Below are 21,954 nucleotides of genomic sequence, written 5' to 3' on the forward strand. Positions count from 1 at the left end.
CTCACACCTGCACTTACCCTGACCTTCACTTTTGCATTTATAAGGAGAAGAAGATCGGCCAAACTTCTGTTTTCTAAGAGAAAAATAATTGTGGAGGGTCAGTGTTAGATGGAAGATGAATGACAGTGACATCACTGACTTCATTTTGGATCTCATACAGTTACACAATGCAATGCTTTTTGGTAAACTGCCAAGTCTCCTAATGCCAGGATATACTGAGGTAAAAAGGAAAACCCCAGATGTTCGAATATCCCATGAACACTTGGACATAGATGCATGGGCAGAGGTTTATGCTTCTCCTTTCAGCACCTTCTTTCCCAATCTCTGCTGATGCCCAGTTACTTGGTACTATTAAAGATGAAAAGTATGTATGATGAAAAGTAATGAGATTTCATGTCTTGTGATGTGCCCTTTCTTCTGGAAAGTTTTGCCTGAGAGAACTTGTTTTAATTTGTTCCTTTCATTTCCTCAGAACTAAACACTGGAAAGTAAATATGACCTAATATAGCTGCTTAAATATAGGTAAAAGTAGCCCGGATTATTATAAAATTAGATAACTGAAACACACAGTTAATTTTTGTTGTGGGGGAAAAAAAAAAAAAAAAGAAAAGAGCTGATCTTAACCAAACTGGCAACCATGAATTTCTGTTAGAAGACTGGAGTATTCAGTCTTATTTTTGAGGATTATGCTAAAAGATGGGCTATCCAGGCTTATCTTCAAACTAACACACTTAACTGCTGCCTTAGCACCAGGACACAGATGGATGGGAAAGATGACCCTGACCTCCATAAGACCCACATTCCTGTGCAAGGATAGAAGCATGATAATCAGGAAATGATGGTTATTAGTTACAGAAAATGCATTATTGTGAAAACCAGGAGAAAAGTGCTTATGAGAGGAAGTGATTGGATTATGGGGAATGAGAGAATAAGACTAGGTCATTTCTACTGAGTAAATTGCTGTGATTTATAAGAGAAAGAGTGTAGTGATATGGCCTCATATTGACTAGATTAATTTCACAAGCAAACCTATATCAGAATGTGGCACTGAATCAAACAGACTTTTAAAAAATACGTTTTTTGTAAGACACAAGACATGTTAAACACCTTTAATTTTGTAGTTTTCTCTCTAATTATACATATTATTTTAGAAAATATTCCTACATTTAAAAGTGGTTTGGTTAATGTCTGATATTTTACTGTTCACTGTGAAAATGAACCAGGTATTAACCCTTAGATGTATTTTAGACAAGTATCTTAAATATAACATGTTCAATCAGAATTTTATTACAAAGATCTAAAAATGCATCAAGTCTAAACTACGTATGGAAATTATCCATTTAAATAACTGCAGGTTGGATAATTTGTAGATTAGATTATGCTTTAAAATTATTTCACATCATTGTTGTCTAATGCATAAATGTAAAGCGGCCTCTGAAAAAAATTCTGAGAGATTAAATGCTCCACTAGTTCTATAAAAAAGTGATGGAAAATTGTCTTTGGAAACTTGGTTGGTTTGAAAACTAAGGCTCAATAAGCTATAAATATAATTTTATACTGTTTTTCAGAAATTTCATTTTGCAGTAAAGCTAATAAATACCACTGCCATAGTTACTGAAAGCATTGTTTACACTGAAAGACACTGTTTGAGCAACAAGTCTGACATGCATTACCTGAAAATAAACTTTATTTGTGCTTGTTCTAATTTTCAGGGAAGAAGTTTGCCCTTGTATTTTGTTTTATCTGTTGTAGCTCCCCACCTGACAGCCAGCCTTCACTGAGCACTCTCCTCTTTCACCACCCCTCATGTGCTCTCACAGTTTGTTCAGTTACGCTCTTCATTCAGTTGTTCCATGCTATTCAGTATTTTTGGGGACTGCTTCCAATGGTTGAATTTGATCCTGCCTATAAAGTCTTTTATATTCCTGCTAATCCCAACACAGCAATCTGACTCCTGTATCTAACACCACAAACTCATCATAGCACTTTATTTACTCCCAAATCTTCCTGGTTTTTTCTGCAGCCATGGTGTCAAATTTGTAGTGCAAAGTTTTATTATTTTCCTCATTAATCTTTCATATGTAATTCCAATAGCTACATACTTCGTTCTGTGGTTTTTTCCTTTTCCTACCCTATTTTCCTCTTAAAAAACTAAATAGCCTTTTATACCCTCCATTTTTTTCCTCATTAACCCCTCTTATCTAATGATTAATGGTAGCAAGCTACATATTCCTGCATTAATTTTGTTTTAGAAACAAAACTGCACCTTCTGGTTAGAATAGGTATGATCACTTTAATAATGCTTTTATAACATACTGGTAACTGATATGTATATTTTTGTGTAGGTTAAAAAAAAGGCACCATGAACCCAGGTTCCAGAAATATGTCCAGATCTGCTGCTTCTATAATAGGCTGTTCTGTGATACTTACCACAGTTGTCTCTTTTTTTGTAGTAGACCCCAAAAAAAGTACCATGGAGCCAAGTTCTGAAGTTATCTACAAATCTGTTGTCACTTCTGTTCCAAGTTTTGTTTTCCTGATATTTAAAATGGCCATTATGAAAAAGTAATACCACTTACTGAGAACTTCTGTGTTGTTGGTATTATGATTTCATTAATTTCTTTTTCATGGGTAAGAAATAACTAGTTAATTCACGTCACCTTGACAAAAGGAAATTTTAGGGAAATCCCGTTTCTTAACGTGAACGTTCTTGCCCTCTTTTAATTCCTATCACGTTTTTTGTGTTTGTTTTCCGGAGCTTCTAAACATGTTAAGAATAACTTGAAAGGAAATGTAGAAAGATATTTCTACTTGTACTCTCTCACATTGCTGGAAATTTTTTCTAGCATGCAGAAAATCAGGTATTTTCATAATTTCTGTCTCTTTGAATGATTCACTTGACATAAACAACTATAATTTGTCTAAATAGTTGCATATATTTTGCTTGCATCATGTAAAATTAATATAAAAAACTTTTAATTTAATAATCCTATAGTTTCAATTGAAGATGAAGTTGTAGGCAGTTCATACTCCAGAAAAGTCGTAGTGGTTACAATGAAAGATGTGTTTCTAAATCACACAATATGTTTTAGAGATGGAAAAGAAAGTTACAATTATTTAAGAAGTGTATAATGATAAATGTGTGAAAAAAATTTATTTTCAGATCTCTATTGGCCACAAATTACTGGGTTATTTTTTTGTGTACTTCTTTGGCCATGATTTACATGCATAGTTTTATCTGCAGCTCCAGATGGTCCTCCAGAAAACGTGACTGTTTTAGCTACGTCTCCTCACAGTATTAATATCACCTGGAGTGAACCTGCCATCATCACAGGACCAACATGCTACCTCATAGACGTTACCTCAGTAAGGCAACTCTGTTTTACTCTTGGTAGTTATACAGGTGTTTGATCATGTAAATACCACAGCAGAAATTACAGGACGGAAATAACTGGTTTGGAAAAAAAAAAAAATGACTGTGTCTATTTCCACATGAATTCCACAGAAGAATTAATTGTAGATTTATTAATTTCTTAATGGGAGATAAATTAATTACTTTGTATTCAAAAATGTGTCCTAGTAATAGCTCTTGGAGAAAAAAAAAAAAGTAGCTATAAAAGTACACAGGAAAACAGTAGTTGAGCTTTGTGGAAGTGTACATCTCTCTAACCATAATGACTTCTTTTTAGTTCAAAGGAAGGTTCATCCCAGTGATTTTACAAACCAAAGTGGACAGCCTAGCAAAAGGAAATGACTTATACAAAGTTACATGGCACCAGAGGGCAAACTTTAAAGTCAAACTAGACTTCCCACTTTGCATTCGGTGTTCTGTCCATCAGATTAGCTGTATTTTGGTAGCACAGCAATAACACTTCTTTCTCCTTGATCTTTGTGACCAAAAAAAACCCGACATTAGAGAAAAGCTCTAGTGGCCTTTCTCTTTTCATCCTCTACTATTCTTACAAAACTCCTTAAAACCACCATTAATAAACCTAATTTCCTGCCCTGTGGCAAGATATGCAACTAAGTTCAAGCACACGAGAAGTAGGATGTAGGTTCCTTGTTCTGCCAGAAATTATACAGACAGGGCTATCAGTAAAAATAGGAAGTAGTGTACCAGACTTTGTCCAGGAAAAGTTGCTGTTTGCAGTTTCAAAACTTCTGAAGCAACCTGTTAGATAGTAGCAAAAATCCAAACCAAACCAAACCAAAAAATTAAAGACTACTTCAAACTATTTAAAGGCTTTTAAAAGCTCTTTTTATTTTCTGAGAGTAAGATTATGTGTGTATTTTCAATGTTTCTGAGTCTGTCAAAAGTATTACAGAATGCCAACATATTAGTGCTGAGATTTTTGTGCAATCAAAATTTCTAAGGAGATCAGTAAAAAATACAAAACATTTTTAAGGTACTCAGAAAAGTTACAAGAGAGTCTAATGTGTAGTCCTGCAATTTTCTCTTCCTCTAACTTCATTGTACAAGATGTAGAGTGAAATCTATTCAGTTCTAAACATGGTTCCTACAGCAGTAGAATGGCAGGATGAAGGATATAGGAGAGCAAGGGGAGTACTTACAGGGAAGGAATGGTTCCTTGGCCCAGTGGGTAGGTCACTAGAAACTATATAATGAGTTTTATTTCTCCTTTAATAAGTTAGAGAAGACTTCTTCCTCCTGAAAAGTTCCTGTCACTTTTGCCTAAACAGCATTGTAGTGCATTAACAGAGAAACATTTTGTTTTTTATAAAACTTCCAAAACCATATTTTCAAATCTTGAAATTTTTTTGTATTTAATATATAATCCATTTGTATTTAAAAAATTTCTTCTCTCTCTGATAATTCCTAAATAATAGAGTATAATCTGATTCAACACTCTAGAAATATTATAAATACCTTTTCAATACAAATTATAGTAAAATTCCTAAAGCAAAATGAGCTATAGAATGTTACCTATTCCATGTGAACCTGCCAGCATTTGGAAACTGTTTTAAGTCTTCAGTTTGGAAGACTTTGTTTTTTATTTCACAAAGTGAGTTTGTTTGAGTTTTTTCCCCAATATATTTCATGTAATCAGCTCTGTGTCTGTGGATTCCTTGTAATCAGATGTTGTCTGTCTAATGATCAGTAACTACAGGTGCCAGTTCTGTAGAAATTTAGTAGACAGACAAATCTATTCTTTCTTAAAGGCCAATAAAGCTGTCACAATCTTTTTCAGTGAAACTTTTAGTTTATATTTTATAGCCCCAGCGGGAAATTTTTATGAAGACTCCAAATATCACAAACTTCCTGTATGTATAACTTTACTCATTTTTATTTTTAAATGAGTATCTTTAAGGATTTATAAAAATAGGATCACCAAACAGAATAATTCAGGTTTCTACTCTGCTGTGCACTAAAAGTTAGTAATTAGTATTCATGACTCAATGTATTAGGGTTCTGTTTAAATTACTAGGATGTTCCTTGCAGTTTTGTAGATCAGAAAAACTAAGAAGTACTCCTTCATTATTGTTCCTCAGAGACATGTCTTACTTTGTCTGGTTGTCTACTATAATTAGAATAGTCCTGAATAAAATATTCCTGGAAATGGGTAAGGAAAATAGAATTGAACCATTAAACTTCATGAAGAATAGAAATAAATTTATTAATGTAGTACTGATTATATCTTAGTTGTTGTATAAATAATTATATGCCAGGTTTTTGATAGTCAGATAGAAGAAAGTGTTTCAGCTCTTGATGGCTATCCCAGGAAATGAATGTCTGTTTTATCCATCAGAAAGTTTCATTCAGGTTAATTCTCAGTGGGGATATATGGCTATCTGTCAAATAAAAGATATGCTTGAGCTATTCTAATGTTTTATCAGGTGCATTTAATACTGATTTTGTTCAATGGGAAAACTACTGTACAGCTACCTAATCCTCTTTTCAAATTACACACCGAAGAAACAATAATAAAAACATTATTAAGTGAAGTAATGGGAATAGACATAAATGAAATTATCGTAAATGATACTTGATCCAACACTAGAAAAGATCCAATTTTTCCTTTTTCTCCTTTTTTGAGGATACCATTAGAAGTGATTAATTATATCTAAAGTCTAACAACCGAGATTTGTCTACAGAACTACAGATTGTTTGACATGTAAAGATGATAGGTAGCCCAAAATGTAATCCAACCCATAGTCTGCTCTAACACAGAAACAAATGTACCTAAAGTATTCCTCACAAATCATTTATTACACTTTCCCTCTCATGTCTGGTTTTGAAAATTGCTCAACAACCCTCAACAGATTGTTTTATTTTCTAGCTAAACTTATAGGCAGAGTTTTAGTTACTTATTTCAGTATATCATTGTAGGTCATGTAATTTTTAATTCTAATTTTTTTTGTGCAAGTAAAATTTCTATTTTCATGAACACTGTAAACAATGGATTATCTTCAATTTATTTACATGATTTTTTAATATATTTCGAAGTCTCCTACCATCCCCCCTTTTCTAGATTGAACCCTACATATTTCTGCTTTCCAGTTTTTCTAGTGAGAGAATTACTCCTTACTCACTGTCTCATATAAAAGGCTTCTATTAATATATCCCAAGAGGAATTGCACTTTCTGCAGTTGTATACACATTATAAAATGCCACCCCATTTTCTAGTTGCTTTTGTGTTCCAAACAATTTTCTGCTATATGGCTGCTCATCTTGTGGATCTTTGCCTAGTTTGATTCCCATTTCAGGTCACTGCAGTTCCCCTGGCCCAGTGTGTACAAAGTAGTTCATGCTTGCTTGCTGTAAGGACAGCACCAAGCAAATTGCCCCTTGCCTTAACCCCATACTACAGAACATGACAGAGAGGCAACACGTGGGTGAGATGGGAGTGTATTCCTCAGTGCAGCTTTCTAGTCTTGGTAGCTAGAGACTTCTTGTGAACCCTTTACATAACTCCTTAGAAAAGGGGAAGAACCGAAGTTAAATAAGATGTTCAAATAATAATTTCCTGGGTTTGGGTGTTTCAAGCCTTGTAACATTTTTTTTTAACTCTGTTCCTTTTTTTACAGGTAGATAATGGCAACTATAAAGCTCAGTTTTTTAAGACAAATGATGAGGGTAAAGTCTTAGAAATTTCTGATTTAAAAGCATTTACAAGGTATTCTGTAGTAATCATTGCCTTTACGGGGGATGTTAACGCTGCGCTCCTAGAAGGGAAGGCTAGTTCTCCAGTGATTGTCTCCACCTTTGAAGCAGGTTTGTATTTTTTCCTAAGTTGTATGGAACAAACTGTGCAGTTTTTTCTTTCATTTAACAAATAAATAAGAATTGCGAACACAAGGTGTGCTTTTAATACAGATTTGTCCTCACATATTTTTTTCTTTAATATTTAAAAATATGTCAGTCAACAAAAAAGGGATGGTTATGAATACTAAGATTTACCTTTACTTCTGCAGGGATCCAAACTTAGTGTAAAATTTGGGTGTGTGGAACACAGCCATCTAGGTTACTTCTATAGGCAATGAAGAAAGAGGTTCTATTTTTACAGTAGCATGCATATATAAATACCTGTCTTAAGCAGGATGATTGCCTTGCAGAGGTGGCCATTTCTCTTAAGAGACTGCTGAAAACTCTATACAACATGCTTAGTTTTGGTGCAAAATTGAAACATATAAAAATTAAGTGAAGTGAATCCTACCATTTAAAAATTGTACTTGTACTGACTTGAGGACACAATATGTGTATTCTCAGTGCAAGGAAGTTGCTAGTGAAGGCTCACAGGGATCTGTGCTTGAGACAGCTGTCCCACAGACTCAAAACAGTCTGAAGAATGAGCTAGATATTAAGGTGACAAAAGTTTCTGATGTTATTAAGTTACTCAGAGAAATGAAACAGAGAAGAGAGTAAGGAACTGTATAACGACCTCATGACACTGTGTTACAGAAAAGTAGACAGGACTGGGATTTGCTTAGAAAAATATAAATAGGTGTACATGGAGAAGATGCAGTCCTAACTTTACATTCAAAGCTCATGGTTATGGTCTACAATCTTTGCTGGTTTTAAATAAAAATATTTTCTCAAAAGGTATTAAAGTTTTATTTCATTTAAACTATTTATCAACTGTGTCTCTAGTGAGGTCAGCTGAAGGTCAACTTTTTTAGCTACATACTCAGGTTAATTTCAGATTTAAACATACTACACAGTGATTGTATTTATTATTTATCTTGCCTTTGATGTATGAAAATCCAAGGTCCCTAATCATCAGTCCAAGTCCCATAATCATATGATACGATATGAGTATGTATGTGTATCTCTCCAATGCCTTTAATAAGTAAAATTCTAAGGATTTCATAACCTGTTTATATCCCTGGAAGGTGGTATGGGCTTTACTGTGTAAAAATTAAAGAAGATTAAATTAGGTGCTAACTGGGTCTATCCTGAGACAGACAGTATCCTGTGATATCCTGTTTTGGTAGTCCTTTCTCTTATTTAAATGTGTGATACATTAGGAGGTGCAGTAACCTTAGAGAGGAACATTTTTTTTTTCCATCTCATCCTGTCTCATCTGGTTTGTACAGCCTGGCATATAGCTCAGTTAGGACTGGTTTACACAAACTTACTCTAGAGAAGCCTGAGTAAGCATTTGTTGGTTGATATAAAAAAAATGGAAAGTATGAGAACTGCATCTAAATCCTCGGTTGAATGTGTTGATTTCACTATTTAGAGGTCATGCTACATACTTGTCTGCTCAGGTAGAGCAATAAATATTTAGCTGCCTGAAAAGAATGTTACAGCCTTTTCTTTCAGATAGGGACATTGGGAAAATGATTTATACCTTTGCTGTCTTGAGAATAAGCTACTGGAATAAGCATTTGACAAGAAACTACCACTGGGAAAAATGCATGTTGTGTTGGAGTCTGGGCATCAGCTAGTGGAAAATATTTTCCTAAAGAGTTAGCTGTGATAAGCAGAGACTGTTAGATGGTACAGTGGCTTGTTTATATGTTGGGAGGGAGTTTGCTGTTGACAGAGGGCTTTCAGAAAGGGATACTCACTGACACTTGCTTCTTGCTTGTCAACCCATGCCAGGGTTTGTTTACCCCAGATGTATTTCAAGGTAAAATGATGCCTTCAGGCTTTCTGAATAGGTAATCAGAAGAAATTTTTGAGATTTTTTTAATAAAACCCAGAAAATATCAATGGAATAATACTGATATGCAAAAAAATATGATTTGTAATTTTGCTGGTTTTACTCTAATAGTAATAGTAGTAAACTGATTAAGTGAATCATTGAGATATTTGTTTCAGTGCCTGAAGACCCACCTAACAACATAACTTTTCAGAAGATACCAGATGAAGTAACAAAGTTCCAAGTAACATTTGTGCCACCATCTGAACCAAATGGAAATATCCAAGTGTATCAAGCTGTGGTTTACAATGAAGATGATCCCGCTGCCATCCAGATCCACAACCTTAGTGTCATTGAAACAAAAGATCAGTCAGTCACTGCCATGATAGAAGGACTAAAAGGAGGAAATACCTATAATGTCAGCGTAAGAACGGATAGTTTTGCTTTGGATTTTTTTCCTTTGATATGTGTGAGATTAGTTTGAATAGGGAAAACAAACTTTGGCTGAATATGAGATTTCCATGCCAAGAGTGTTAGCTGGGGAGCAAAGAGAGGCAAGTCTGAGGAATGAGGGAAGCAATGAACAGGGTAGAGTGAGTGGGAGCAGGACACATCCCTAGTGTGGATGACCAGTTCCTGTGCAGTAGCACAGGAATCTGTGACACACTGTCACAAGCACAGGACTAAATCTCTCTTAATCCACTACATGCATTGCTCACTTGGCTCCCCTGAAAGGTCCAATTCTGCAAGAGGAGCTTGCTAAGGAGTATGTGCATGAAGTACTTTCAAATAGTCAGAAACTGGGACATAAGAGGAGGAAATATAAGTGTTTAAGTGGGCTTGTTTTCTCCTTTTCGTAAGAGTTACATTACAAGTGGTGAAGTGTTACTGTTCTTAGGATTGTAAAGTAAGTTCTAGCAAAGTGTGAATGACAAAAGGAGTATTTTGGCATTTATATTTGCTTCAAATATATCCAGAACTGGCCAATATGAAGCTCTTACAAAGAATTATTAAGCAAGTGTTTGCTTTTTTTAAGGTGTATGCAATTAATGGTGCTGGTGCAGGGCCGAAAATTCAATTGAAAATAACCATGGATATCAAAGGTATGTCTCATAAAATACCCTTTATCTGAAATTTCTATAAATGCTGAAGAAATTGCTGAGTATGCAGGTGTGCCTTTGGCTATTATTTAGAAGCCAGATAATGCAGGAACAGGAATGTGTAACTGATAGCCTTGAATTGTAGTGTTCAATTTTGCTGCATATCTACTGATCATTTGCTATTTGTATCTGAACAATACTGTAAAGCATGTGCAGACTCAATGAAGTAACCATATTGAGTTCAATATTTTAATTATCATCAGTGAACAGCTTAGAATATGTCGGAGGAAATGCTAAGTATGCAATTTAACAGTTGTCAAAATAAACAAAGTGAAATTAACTGAAAAAATAAGATGCAGTCTTTTTGTTTTCTCTTTTAATTGAAAACCGATACACATTGGTATTTATCAGAATATAGTTTTTAGAGTCTTAAGATATTAAGTAAAATATTAGGTCATCCCTGAAAACATGCTGGAGATTTTTCATGCATAACACAATGTTCCTGAACAAAGTACCTGTAGTGAAAATATTGTAAAACAGAACTCTGTGGTATATCTTTGTTTAAAAACAGAACCACCAAGACCTAAAATGAAACCAGTACCAGTTTATGATACTAATGGGGCATTACTCGTCACAGCTACAACAATTGCAATCAAAATGCCAATATGTTATTACAGTGATGATCATGGCCCCATCAAGAAAATACAAGTTCTTGTTGTGGAAGCTGGAGGTAGGATTTTATAAGTTCTCTAGAAAACTTTATCAGGTTCAGGCTGTTTGTCTTTTTTATTTATTTTCTTGGGTTTCAGTAGTTTCACTTTGGAAAAGAGCTAACAAAGTCACTTTAGCTATGACAATAGCACCAAGAACAAAGGACCTTTCACAATACCTATGGCCTGGGTACTGGATTTTGGGAGCTCTTGCCAGTGAAGTGTCATCCACGCTCTTTGAAGCCACCAATGTTATTCTGTCCTTACTTTTGTTATTATATTTCTTTATTTTCTATTTTTTTTTAAAAAGGACCCAGTATTAGACATTTGTGAAGGTAAAAAAATCTGAAACCTTTCTCTTTTTGGCAAGGTTATTCTGTCACTATTAGTGTTGCCTGTAAAAGAATGCAGTCATGTGCAGTTGATATTTCCATTTTATAATGTGGGCAGAGGAAGTTATATAAGTCCCTTCTGTAGACTGTGGGTAAGAATGTTTGTTCCCTTGTACGGACTGATGAACTTTTATTCCTATGGACAGTGCTGTGAAACTCTTCTGAGTAATTGCTTACCAGTGTGAGTGGGAGTTTTATGATAGGACATCATATGATCAGGCTAACTTTACCTAAGAAGGACAAATTTTAGGTATTTAATTCCCCTATTTTCCTTGGTTTCAAAATATAGAAGTAAAGCATTCACATTAAGCGAACTTGCATTATGTGTGTCACCTTTTTCTGAATCTTGCATTTTAACACTAGTCCTACTTCATAACTATTGCAGCAAAGATTTTACTGAACTGAGATATGCAAACACCATGCTAAGCAATTATTTTGAAGATTTTTCTCATGAGCTGCTGGGTGTCATCCACTTACGCAAATCTACTAATTTAATTTATGAAACAATCTTTACTGTCTTGAGTAAACACTTTTTACTGTCTCTGCTAGCTAGCCATGCTCAGTTTCAAGGTCAAGTGGATTGCACAAGTAATATCCTCTACAGGCAGAGCTCCTGTGTGAAATTTCCCCTCAAATTTTCCAACTGTTGACCTACTCAGAGATAACAAAACATGTATAGTGGATAGTATAAGAAATTAGTGTTCAAATGCAAACACAGCTATAGACTTAGTTGTGTAAATGGCACCAATAACATGCTAAACTCTTAAAAGAATTATTTTCCTATTTAACTTCTTCAATTACAGTTTGACTGGAATGTAAATTGTATCTATTATTTCTTTTCTTGACAATAGCTCAACATGATGGGAATGTTACTAAGTGGTATGATGCCTACTTCAACAGACCAAGGCCATATTTTACAAATGAAGGCTTTCCAAACCCACCATGTGTAGAAGGAAAAGAAGTTCTGAGTGGGAAAGAAGAGATATATGTCATAGGTGCTGATACTACATGTATGATACCAGATAAAATATGTAATGGCCCACTGAAACCAAGAAAGCAGTACCTGTAAGTACATTTGTCTCAATTTGTCCAAGAGAAGGGTTAAAGTGAATTATAGATTTAGGCAAACACATAAAACATGTTGTTTAATTAGAAAAGGTGCAGATTGAAATAATCGTCATGTGTTTCTAATTTTAAATTTTTTTGGCTGAGCATAAATATGGGAGACAAATTTTTTACAAAATTTTTCAAGCAACAAAAGATGCTTACTGAGTTCTTAAAATATGTAAACCCAAATTCAAGACAAGTATTTCATATAGGGTTTTTTAAGACATTCAGGATATTGACAGTCCATAATGTCTGTCACAATGTCCCTTTTGCAGATGAATAATGATTTCAACTTATATTATACTAAAGCTAAAAATAGTTTTCAGTTTCTAAGTGAAACAATATTTAAGAAAATGCACATAAACTTTTGTTTCATTAGTTTTCTTGCTTTTATTTCACAGATTTAAGTTCAGAGCAACTAACATTAAAGGACAGTTTACAGATTCTGACTATTCTGACCCTATCAAAACATTAGGTAAGGAAAGTGTCATTTACTTAAGTATTTCTCTATTTCCAAGGGTCTAGACAATTCCATTTTTCTTTTTAGTACAGTGGTTTCCATTAAGTAAATGATTTCTATTTTTGTTGGACCTAGCTTGACCAAATTGGCTGAGGAAACATATTTTTTGCCTTGTATATCCTTTTGAGGTTGCCAAGAGATTTTACCTCAGTCTGGACTGTTAAATGAAGAAGCAGTATTGACAAAGTTCATTTGCAGAGATTCAATTATACCAATAAAACCACCACATTGTCAGGATGGTTCATTTTGGTTGTTGAAGCTCTTCCAGAAGTTCTACTGTTTGTGCTGTTTCCTTCTGTGGTGGATGTAGAACTAGTGTTGTACACTTTTACCTGGGTAAAAAAATGGCTGGATGGCTAGGCCCAAAGAATGGTGGTTAAATGGAATTACATCCAGCTGGTGGCTGGTCACTAGAACTGTTCCCCCTGGGCTCAATATTCAGCTAGTCCTGTTTAATGTCTTTATTGATGGTCTGGACTAGGGGGATCAAGGGCACCCTCATTGGGTTTGCAGATTACACCAAGTTGGGCAGGAGCACTGATTGATCTGATGGAGAGTAGGAAGGCTCTGCAGAGGGATCTGGACAGCCTGGATTCATGGTCTGAGACCAATGATATGAGGTTCAACAAGACCGAGTGCTGGGTCCTGCACTTGGGTCACAACAACCCCAGGCAGCACGACAGGCTGGAGGCAGAGTGCCTGGAAAGAGTGCCCAAGACTCTGCCCTGGGCAGAGTGCCCAAGGGAAAAGGGACCTGGAAGTGCTGGTTGACAGCCAGCTGAACATGAGCCAGCATATGCCCTGGTGGCCAAGGCCAAAGGCATCCTGGCCTGTATCAGAAATTGTGTAGCCTACCAGAACCAGGGCAGTGATTGTCCTTCTGTACTCAGCCCTGATGAGGCCACACCGTGAGTGCTGTGTCCAGTTCTGGGCCCCTCACTACAGGAAGGACATTGAGGTGCTAGAGCTTCTCCAGAGGTTCTCCTTCTCCAGAGAAGGGCAACAGAGCTGGTGAAGGGTCTGGAGCACAAGTCTTATGAGGAGCAGCTGAGGGAGGTGGGTTTGTTTAGTTTGGAGAAAAGGAGGCTCAGGGTAGACGTTATTGTTCTCTAGAGCTACTTGAGAGAAGGTTATAGCTACGTAGGGGCTGATCTCTTCTCCCAAGTAACAAGAAATAGGACATGGTTTCAAGTTGTGCCAGGGGAGATTTAGACTGGATATCTGGAAAAATTTCTTCATAGAAGTAGCTGTCAAACATTGGAACAGGCTACCTAGGGAAGTGGTAGAGTCACTATCCCTGCAGGCATTTAAAAGACATGTAGATGTGGCACTTAGGGACATGGTTTAGTGATGGACTTGCTAACTTGTTGAGTTAGCAGTTGGATTCCTAAATTATTCTATAGTTATATTCCAGTGAGCCTAGTGGCAGGTTATCTGAGGACACGACCCTCTAACCCCTTCATCTTTAGATACAGACAAAGCCCCATGTGAATTAATAAATTATTATTGTATAATAGAATCCATCTGGTTCTAATGTCACTGGACAATAGACCAGCTGTTATTTAGTCTGAAATACAACATAATTCCTTCATGGCTGTGTTGATATACCCCCAAAATTGGGAATGATGTCTCTTATAGCAAACTGTAATAAAATCTGTAAGTTCTTCTAATATATTTTCAAGACAAAAACTTAGCTAAGCATTAGCCCGGACTTTCTGAAAATGGATCCCAAGACAACTGGATGAGTACCCAGAAGAATTTTAGTGGGCACATATTTTTTGCTTGGCATTCATCTTCTGTGATATGAGCTCCCTTATTCATCTAATCCATTTTAGAAATTTGTTACATGATCTGCTACTGAAGACCATGAAATGCTAATTCACTACCTCAATATTCTAAAACGATCTAGTCCTATTTCTCTAGCCCTGAATATTTTGGAAAGTGCAACATAAAAGTTGTCTTTATATGTTCTGAGTTTAAAAGTTATTGGTCAATTAAGCTAATATTTTGCCCAGTAAGGGAAAGATAGTGTTCCAGGTAAGGAAAACGAGTTTACTGGACATGAGTCCAGTTCTATCCAGTTCTCTGTGCAACTTTCTCCTCTCTATCAGAAAAGTCTGCAATACCTCGTGGCAAGCAGATATTCTAACTCATTTGCTTATGTATTTTTACTGAAAATTTGTGACACTTTCTATTTTGTAGATGATAAATAAGCACCATCTGTTTGTATGCTGAATAAAATGTAATAGGAAAACAAAACAATGCAAAACAAAACAAGGAATACATTCCTCAGATATCCATGGCTCCTCATACACATCCAATGCCTTCTGTGCTAAACTTTAACATCAAGCAATACTTTTTAAGGCCAGACTACAGCATCCTCACCCATACAACAAGAAACAAAACTTACATAGAATAGATAATTAAAAGTTCTTTAAATGTTTTTTTACAAGTTCTGTGAAATCAGCTTCAAACTGGTATACCACAAGTGATGGAGGTACTACACTTAAGTGATCTTAAGGATGCAGCACAGGCAATGCCATTACCAATGTCATCTTAATTGAATAAGGAAAATAGATTTTTTTCAGACACATTATCTCTGGAGACACATAACATAAGGAACCTTGCCCAAGTGTTTTCTTCCAGAACACCTTTAATTATGTGAACTTTGAGCTTGTTCTAGAGGCCTAATTCAGAAAACATGCAAGAAAGATCAGTAGCTTTTAGATATCTCTGTGACCCAATTGCTTACATTACACTCATAGCATCAGCTTCTTTCCATGAGAAGTTTGTGGTTCCTGAAATCAGATTTGCTATTTTATTTTAAATCAATTAACTTCTTTCATAATAATCACTGAAATTTGTGGTTTTCCAACATTACAGTTTCACTTTAGTAGATAAAACACTAATTTAAATTTTGGCAGAGGTATTCACAACAGTTCAAGGTATCCTACATTATTTTGGTTTCTAAATCTATCAATAGAATAGATAGGTCTTTGATCTGGAAAAACAGAAAGCTAACCTTGTATAATTTGCAGCAGAAAAAAATATGGAAACCTTGAGAGATTTCTCTGTGACAGATGTCAGATGTGCTTGTTAAACAACAGGAATTTTGCTAGGAAAGAACACTGAAGCAGAAATTATTAGAATATACAGCTGCAATAATTTTTTTTTTAATTATAGCAAAAGATACACTTTAATAAGGTGCATCCACTCAACCATACTCGAAGTACCACAACCCTCCTCTTAAGCTGGAGAGGTGGAGTTTCTTCTTCATAATCCATGACTGACATTGCAAAAATAATGTCCATACTACAAGGAAAGGTCAGGATTTTTCCATGAGATAATTAAGATGTGGTGATAAATTCTGTTTAAACTTCTAATACATCAAGGCAGATTATAACCTTTTTGTAAACTCTGATAGTTTGTTCAGCAAATCATTGCGAGGCAACTGGTAAGTTGTGTAAGTGTACTTTTCCCATGTGAAACATAAAACTGATGGGATAAAAAATAATCAAAATGGGATTTCCTGACATTGCCTTTGGCATAGAAATTGACAATATATTCTATTATTGCACTTTGTTATCATCGTGCATTGTGTGCAGCAGCTCAGAATTATATAACGTGGTATTTTCTGTGTTGTCTCCTTCCCTTGCCCGTGATCATCTCTATAGGCATGTCTACACAGACAAGTGTAGTCCTTCCCTAGTGCAAAGAAGTAGGAAAAAATGTGAGATTTTTATTCTTGGTGGATATTCTGCCAGCACTGTTTTGGTTAATAACATTGGTATTGTTTGAACTGATGTTAATTGTAGGACTTAACGCAGACTTCACTGTTCACTGCAAAATAGATAGAACCATTGTAGAGGTTCCTCTGTATATTCTTCTGTCCTTCTTCCACATTTCTAACATTTTTACCTCATCACAGTAATAAGCGAGTGGCATGGACTTTTTCATTCATTTTGTCATTGAAACTTTTCTGTATATACTTGTTTTCTATTCTTTTGTCTTTCTCTGGCCTAAATTTTTCTTACCTTGTAGTGTCTAGTGTTGCATCTAAAACTTTGTTAATGCAGTGGAAGAATTATTTCAGGTGTTTTGTAAACTCTATTGAATTCTGTTGCCTGTCATTTCATACAGGTGTGATATTTCTTATCCATGTTAGTTTTGGTCTACACTAATCCCATATTTTTTTTTGATAAATATCTACCTAACCAACTGTTTACTATGCTGTATTATTGTAGCTGATTATTCCTACCTACATATAGAACCATGCACTTCATCTTACAAAATTGCATCGTACTGTTTTAAGATTATTTCTTCAGATAAATCAGGATCATTTTGAATTTGAATTATGTTCTCCCATGGACATCAGTCCAGATCATCTGCCACGTATTCTCTAATCCAAAAACAGAACCTTTTGAGAGAAACAAAGCCAGGACTACAGTGTTTTCCAATGTGCCCTTGGGAGAATGTTATCTTTTGAGTGGGAAATCTCAGTTTCATATGGCAGGAAGCAGTACATTTTCTCCCCCTTCTTGTGGCTAAACAGGAGCTAGGTTTTCTACAGTGGATCATCAATGAAGGTGAATGTCAACATAGGTGAACAATACCAGCAGCAGGATTCTCTTGCTTTACTTATTTTCACTGTTGCCCAAGGGAAAAAGAGGATGAGGGTGTTTTTCAGATAGGTACTGGATTACCAGGAAGGGTGGGAAATAAAATGAGTCTCAGAAATTTAACACTAAAGAGGTTCAAAAAAAGGCCTAGAAACTTCGATCTAAGTAGTTTATCAGTTTCTGAATGAATTTTCATTCTCACCTGGAAGGACTGATGATTATCAAAGAGGTCTTTATGCTTACTTTTGACCTACTGGTGGTTATTCCTGACAATATCACCAATTCACATAAACTAGGAGCATGAGTTAATGGTCATTGAGGTAGATTAATCCAAGAAGTTCCAATCTGGTCACTAGTGGGGTTCTTTCAGCACCCTTAGAATATCTCTAAAAATAGCATCTTCTTTTTGTACTTTTCAGTGGAAGCAAGTCTCATAGCTTTAGAATTGTGCTCTGCCTTTTCCACTTGAGGAGTTTGAGTAGTCCTCCTCTGTTCTTGGCTGCACAGAGACTGAAGCAAGAGCTTAGGTCAGGCCAAGGTGTTGAGCAGGTAAAACTGAAAAGCACCATGGGATGGCTACACATCTAGCCATGTATTATTAACATTATATATTACACAGATCAGCAATGCTCAGGAACCTCTACATAAATTGTTTCTGGTTTTATTATATTTTTCCTTCTGAACCACCTCTTCAGCCACCACAAAACAGATACAGTTACATAGAGACAAAAAGAGTTTGTCTTTCATCATTCCCTTATTTCACACTGTCAGAAATGAAAAAATTCTAAAGAATCTATGAAATACTAGCTTTCCACTTTCTGTTGCAGGTGAAGGACTAACTGGAAGATCTGTAGAAGTTATCCTTGCTGTTACTCTGTGTATACTTTCAATTGTTCTTTTGGTGGCTGCAGCATATGCTTTTGCAAGGTGAGATTTATGTATCCTTGCCATAGTGTGTTTGAAAACACTCAGAAATGTTTTAAAGAAGAGTTGAAATGGTCTTAGAAATGGAACAATTCTGTCATTTCAAGATGTGTTGGTTTTTGGTTGGGGTTTTTTTGTCTTTTATGTAGAAACTTAAGGAGGGACACACAGACTAGAGAGGATAACCTCCACAGATGAAGAAAACCCAACTTGTCCATAGGGCAAATCAGTGGTAGCCTACCTTAAATTTCCAAAGCCACTTCTCTATTGGCAGATCAGAGTGTCAGCCAGTTGCAGTTATCATGATGACTATTTATAGCTGGATATGAAGTAAATATTCTAAATTCTATTTTCTGTCTTGCTAATAAATTTATCACTGATATACACTGAGGTAGCATACATGAAAGAGAAATTGAGTTCTAATTCAAATTGTGAACAGAATCTCCATGTAAAGAAGCAGGCTGGGCACTGCACCCACAATGTTAGTTTGCTCATTCATTCATCATTTATGTTCTTGCTCAGCTGCATTATTCAGACAACTCCAAAGAATTTATGTTGGAAAACTAAAAGAATATAGCAGCTAGATTTTTTTGTCTGAATTTTAGGCAATGTAACTGCAGTTACGTTTGTTGACTAAATTAAACTGTTGGACAGAAGAGACTAAAGCCCAATGAAGGATTCTCGGCAACCATTTTTCAGTTTCAGCCTGTCAAATCAAAGTATTTGACATATGTGTCATTAAGTCTTTTGCATGTTTATTTTTCACTTTATTTTCTGTTTAGAATTCGGCAAAAGCAAAAAGAGGGAGGCACATACTCCCCACGAGATGCTGAAATTATTGACACTAAGTTCAAACTGGATCAGCTGATCACAGTGGCAGACCTGGAGCTGAAGGATGAGAGATTTACACGGTAAGCATACTCCTTAGGCAAAACAGTAGTCCAAAGGGTCTGTAGCCATGACCCCTTTCTGACCTTTGCTTGTTTAGAAGTGTTTGTGCTGTTCTTACTTACACAGGTCACTGAGATCCTTTTTCAAAGAATGACCTCCATCCTCAAGACACTTCTCACTAGCTTTTAGAAAATCACTTAATCTTAAGCTCTTTTTAAACAAGATAAAGATCTAAGTGCAAATCACTGTTTAATTGTGTTAGCCAAAAAAGGGTTACATATTTTTAAACATGCAGGATTTCTGAGGTTTTAATGGCACAGTATTTCTGTAGACTGAAAATGTACATAAGTATTTTGAAAGAGCCAAACTCCCAGAAATCGCTGTCAACTAGTTCGAGAACAAGTCAACTAATTCATTAACAAATCTGTCATTGCTTAATTGACATTCCAAAAGCTTTCTTTTTTTTTTAACCAAGGAATTTGCATAACATCTGGGTTTCTGTGGAGCTCAGCGTACTGGCTATCCTAACATCTACTCCTGTAAGGTGCACTCAGCAATTCCAGGCTTTTCGTATTTTCTATCTGACAAGGAATCTTATTACAGATATTTATCAGAAGGAAAACCACTCTTTTTGACTGCCAGAAATAGGATATTATTCACCAAATAAATATAACTATTAGTCTTAATTATATAAGACATCCAACTGAGTCAGAAATATTTGGTGAACATTCCTCACCTGCCACTATTTTCCCTGCTGTGTCACAGATGAAACACTGTGGTAGGCAGTCTTCTTAAAGATGAGAAGCTTAAAATAGTCTTGCCCTAGAAGTCAAACATCCTATTGTTACAGGTTAGGAATAGCTGGAAGATGAAAGGTTGTTAGTTGTTGACCTGGGCTTTTTGTGTATGTCTATGTGTGTGGTACAGAGTAAGATCCATGTACAAACCTATCCAGAATAGAGCACACAAGAATGGCTGCTTGTGACAGATGAGAAAACATACTGTGAATCATCTGGAAATCACTGATGTAATGGATGTGATGTGTTGTGTGTGGGACACTTATTGTTCAGATAGCATTGTTTAGTACCTGCTAGTAACAGTGGAAAGCATCCTCTGAAGACAGAACCATAGCCAATGCACTGTGATAACTGTGACTCATTTAAATGATCTTGATGGATCTTCAGTATTACCTTGCTTCCAAACTGTTAGTTGAATAAGAATAGTATTAATTTTTTTTATATACTAAAGTTTTAATGGATTTTACTTCCAGATACTCTTCATTTTTCTTTAGACGCAAGGAGATATTTGTCATCCAGTAAGTTTTTGTATTATTGAAGCAACATGGTGTGTTTTCCATTCTGTTCTCTTCACCTGTGTGTTCCTGTACTATATTGAGCAATATAGTTAATCAAAATGAAATGTCAGTCTTTGCAGACATACTAATGACAAAAATTGTATTTATCATCATGAAATCATATCTATTTTTAGTACCTAACTTTAAGTTATAACAGTTCCACAACTATTTTACATGGAAATTATAACACATTATGGCAATTTAGTCCTGAGATATACAACCTATCCTTGAAACAAAGGTAGTGCAAATGCGACATAAGAAATATACTGTTACTTTCCTTTGGCAGTTAGAATGTATATATTTAAGATAAATTCTTTTTTTTTTCTTAACTGCCTTTTGTACTCACATTGAAGGAGTTTCATGCTATATCCCTACCATCTCAGCAACATATCCCCACAGTCAAATCTTTTATCAGTTTTCAGATACTATTCTGCCACTTCTAAATTATGTGTATTTTAGACTTGTAGAGTCTCAAACTCTCCAGGGTAATTGCAAACTATATTGTTTCATACTTATGTAAACTTCGTTATGTGATCTAGTCACAGCAAGGCCTTTACTGAACTGTGCTTCAGCAGTTTTAGTTACATCACCCTTATTTTAATGAGTCAGTCTCACATCTTGGTTTGCAATTTGTCATGTTGTTCCATCTGTATTTTTCTCTTTTCTCCTTCCACCCCTTCTTTAATGGTCAAAAGCAAAGACTCTATTTCTGACACTGGAAGGCACAAGATGCACCTGTTAAAATTTTTGATTAGTTTTTGAACAGTAGTGGCACTGAAGCTACAGTGGCCTCTTTGCTCATGTCTCTTGTTCAGCATTAGGACAAATTGTTGAAGTTTGAAGTGCAGGCACTGATTGAGAGTTCCTCAGGATAGAATTCAGGACATCTTTTTAACTGGAAGACAGAAAATGTACTGTGGGACCCTACTACATAACATACACATAGTAATGAGGGGCAGGATGTCCTTTACCGGATCAAAATTTTTAGTTTATTATGGGTTTTTTTCTTTTTTAAGCTTCAAAGAATGTTTCAATATCTGTAATATTCTGTTCTCATAATGCCAGTGACCAAAAGAGACATTTTAGGTGTCCTTTCTGGTAATATCCAGGAGCTGGCAGAAGCATGGCAGCATGCGCCAAGGCATTTTACTGCAACACCTAATGTCTAAAATATTTTTGCTACCTGTTTTCAAACTTCCACAGTTGCATCATGAAAGAGCTTTCATACTT

General features: G+C 35.6%; 1 protein-coding gene across 5 annotated transcripts in view; it reads left to right on the forward strand.

The window, feature by feature from the left end:
• PTPRQ (protein tyrosine phosphatase receptor type Q) overlaps positions 1-21,954 on the forward strand; it is a 114,019-nt gene that overhangs the window by 69,547 nt on the left and 22,518 nt on the right. For 2 of the 5 annotated variants that reach the window (XR_007630038.1, XM_050324720.1), the window contains exons 32-40: positions 3,245-3,366; positions 7,048-7,234; positions 9,287-9,531; positions 10,144-10,210; positions 10,779-10,937; positions 12,161-12,374; positions 12,818-12,891; positions 18,383-18,482; positions 19,262-19,390. Coding sequence is in view for 4 of the 5 variants with exons in the window: in XM_050324720.1 (XP_050180677.1) it covers positions 3,245-3,366; positions 7,048-7,234; positions 9,287-9,531; positions 10,144-10,210; positions 10,779-10,937; positions 12,161-12,374; positions 12,818-12,891; positions 18,383-18,482; positions 19,262-19,390 (1,297 nt within the window). In the remaining variant the exon portion in view is untranslated. Of the gene's footprint in view, positions 1-3,244; positions 3,367-7,047; positions 7,235-9,286; positions 9,532-10,143; positions 10,211-10,778; positions 10,938-12,160; positions 12,375-12,817; positions 12,892-18,382; positions 18,483-19,261; positions 19,391-20,640; positions 21,394-21,954 lie in introns of those variants that run through there. The other 3 variants (XM_050324721.1, XM_050324722.1, XM_050324723.1) reach the window with 3 other exon arrangements.

This window comes from Myiozetetes cayanensis, unplaced genomic scaffold (assembly GCF_022539395.1).
Source record: "Myiozetetes cayanensis isolate MyiCay16 unplaced genomic scaffold, myiCay2020 scf3, whole genome shotgun sequence".
Lineage (NCBI taxonomy): Eukaryota > Metazoa > Chordata > Aves > Passeriformes > Tyrannidae > Myiozetetes > Myiozetetes cayanensis.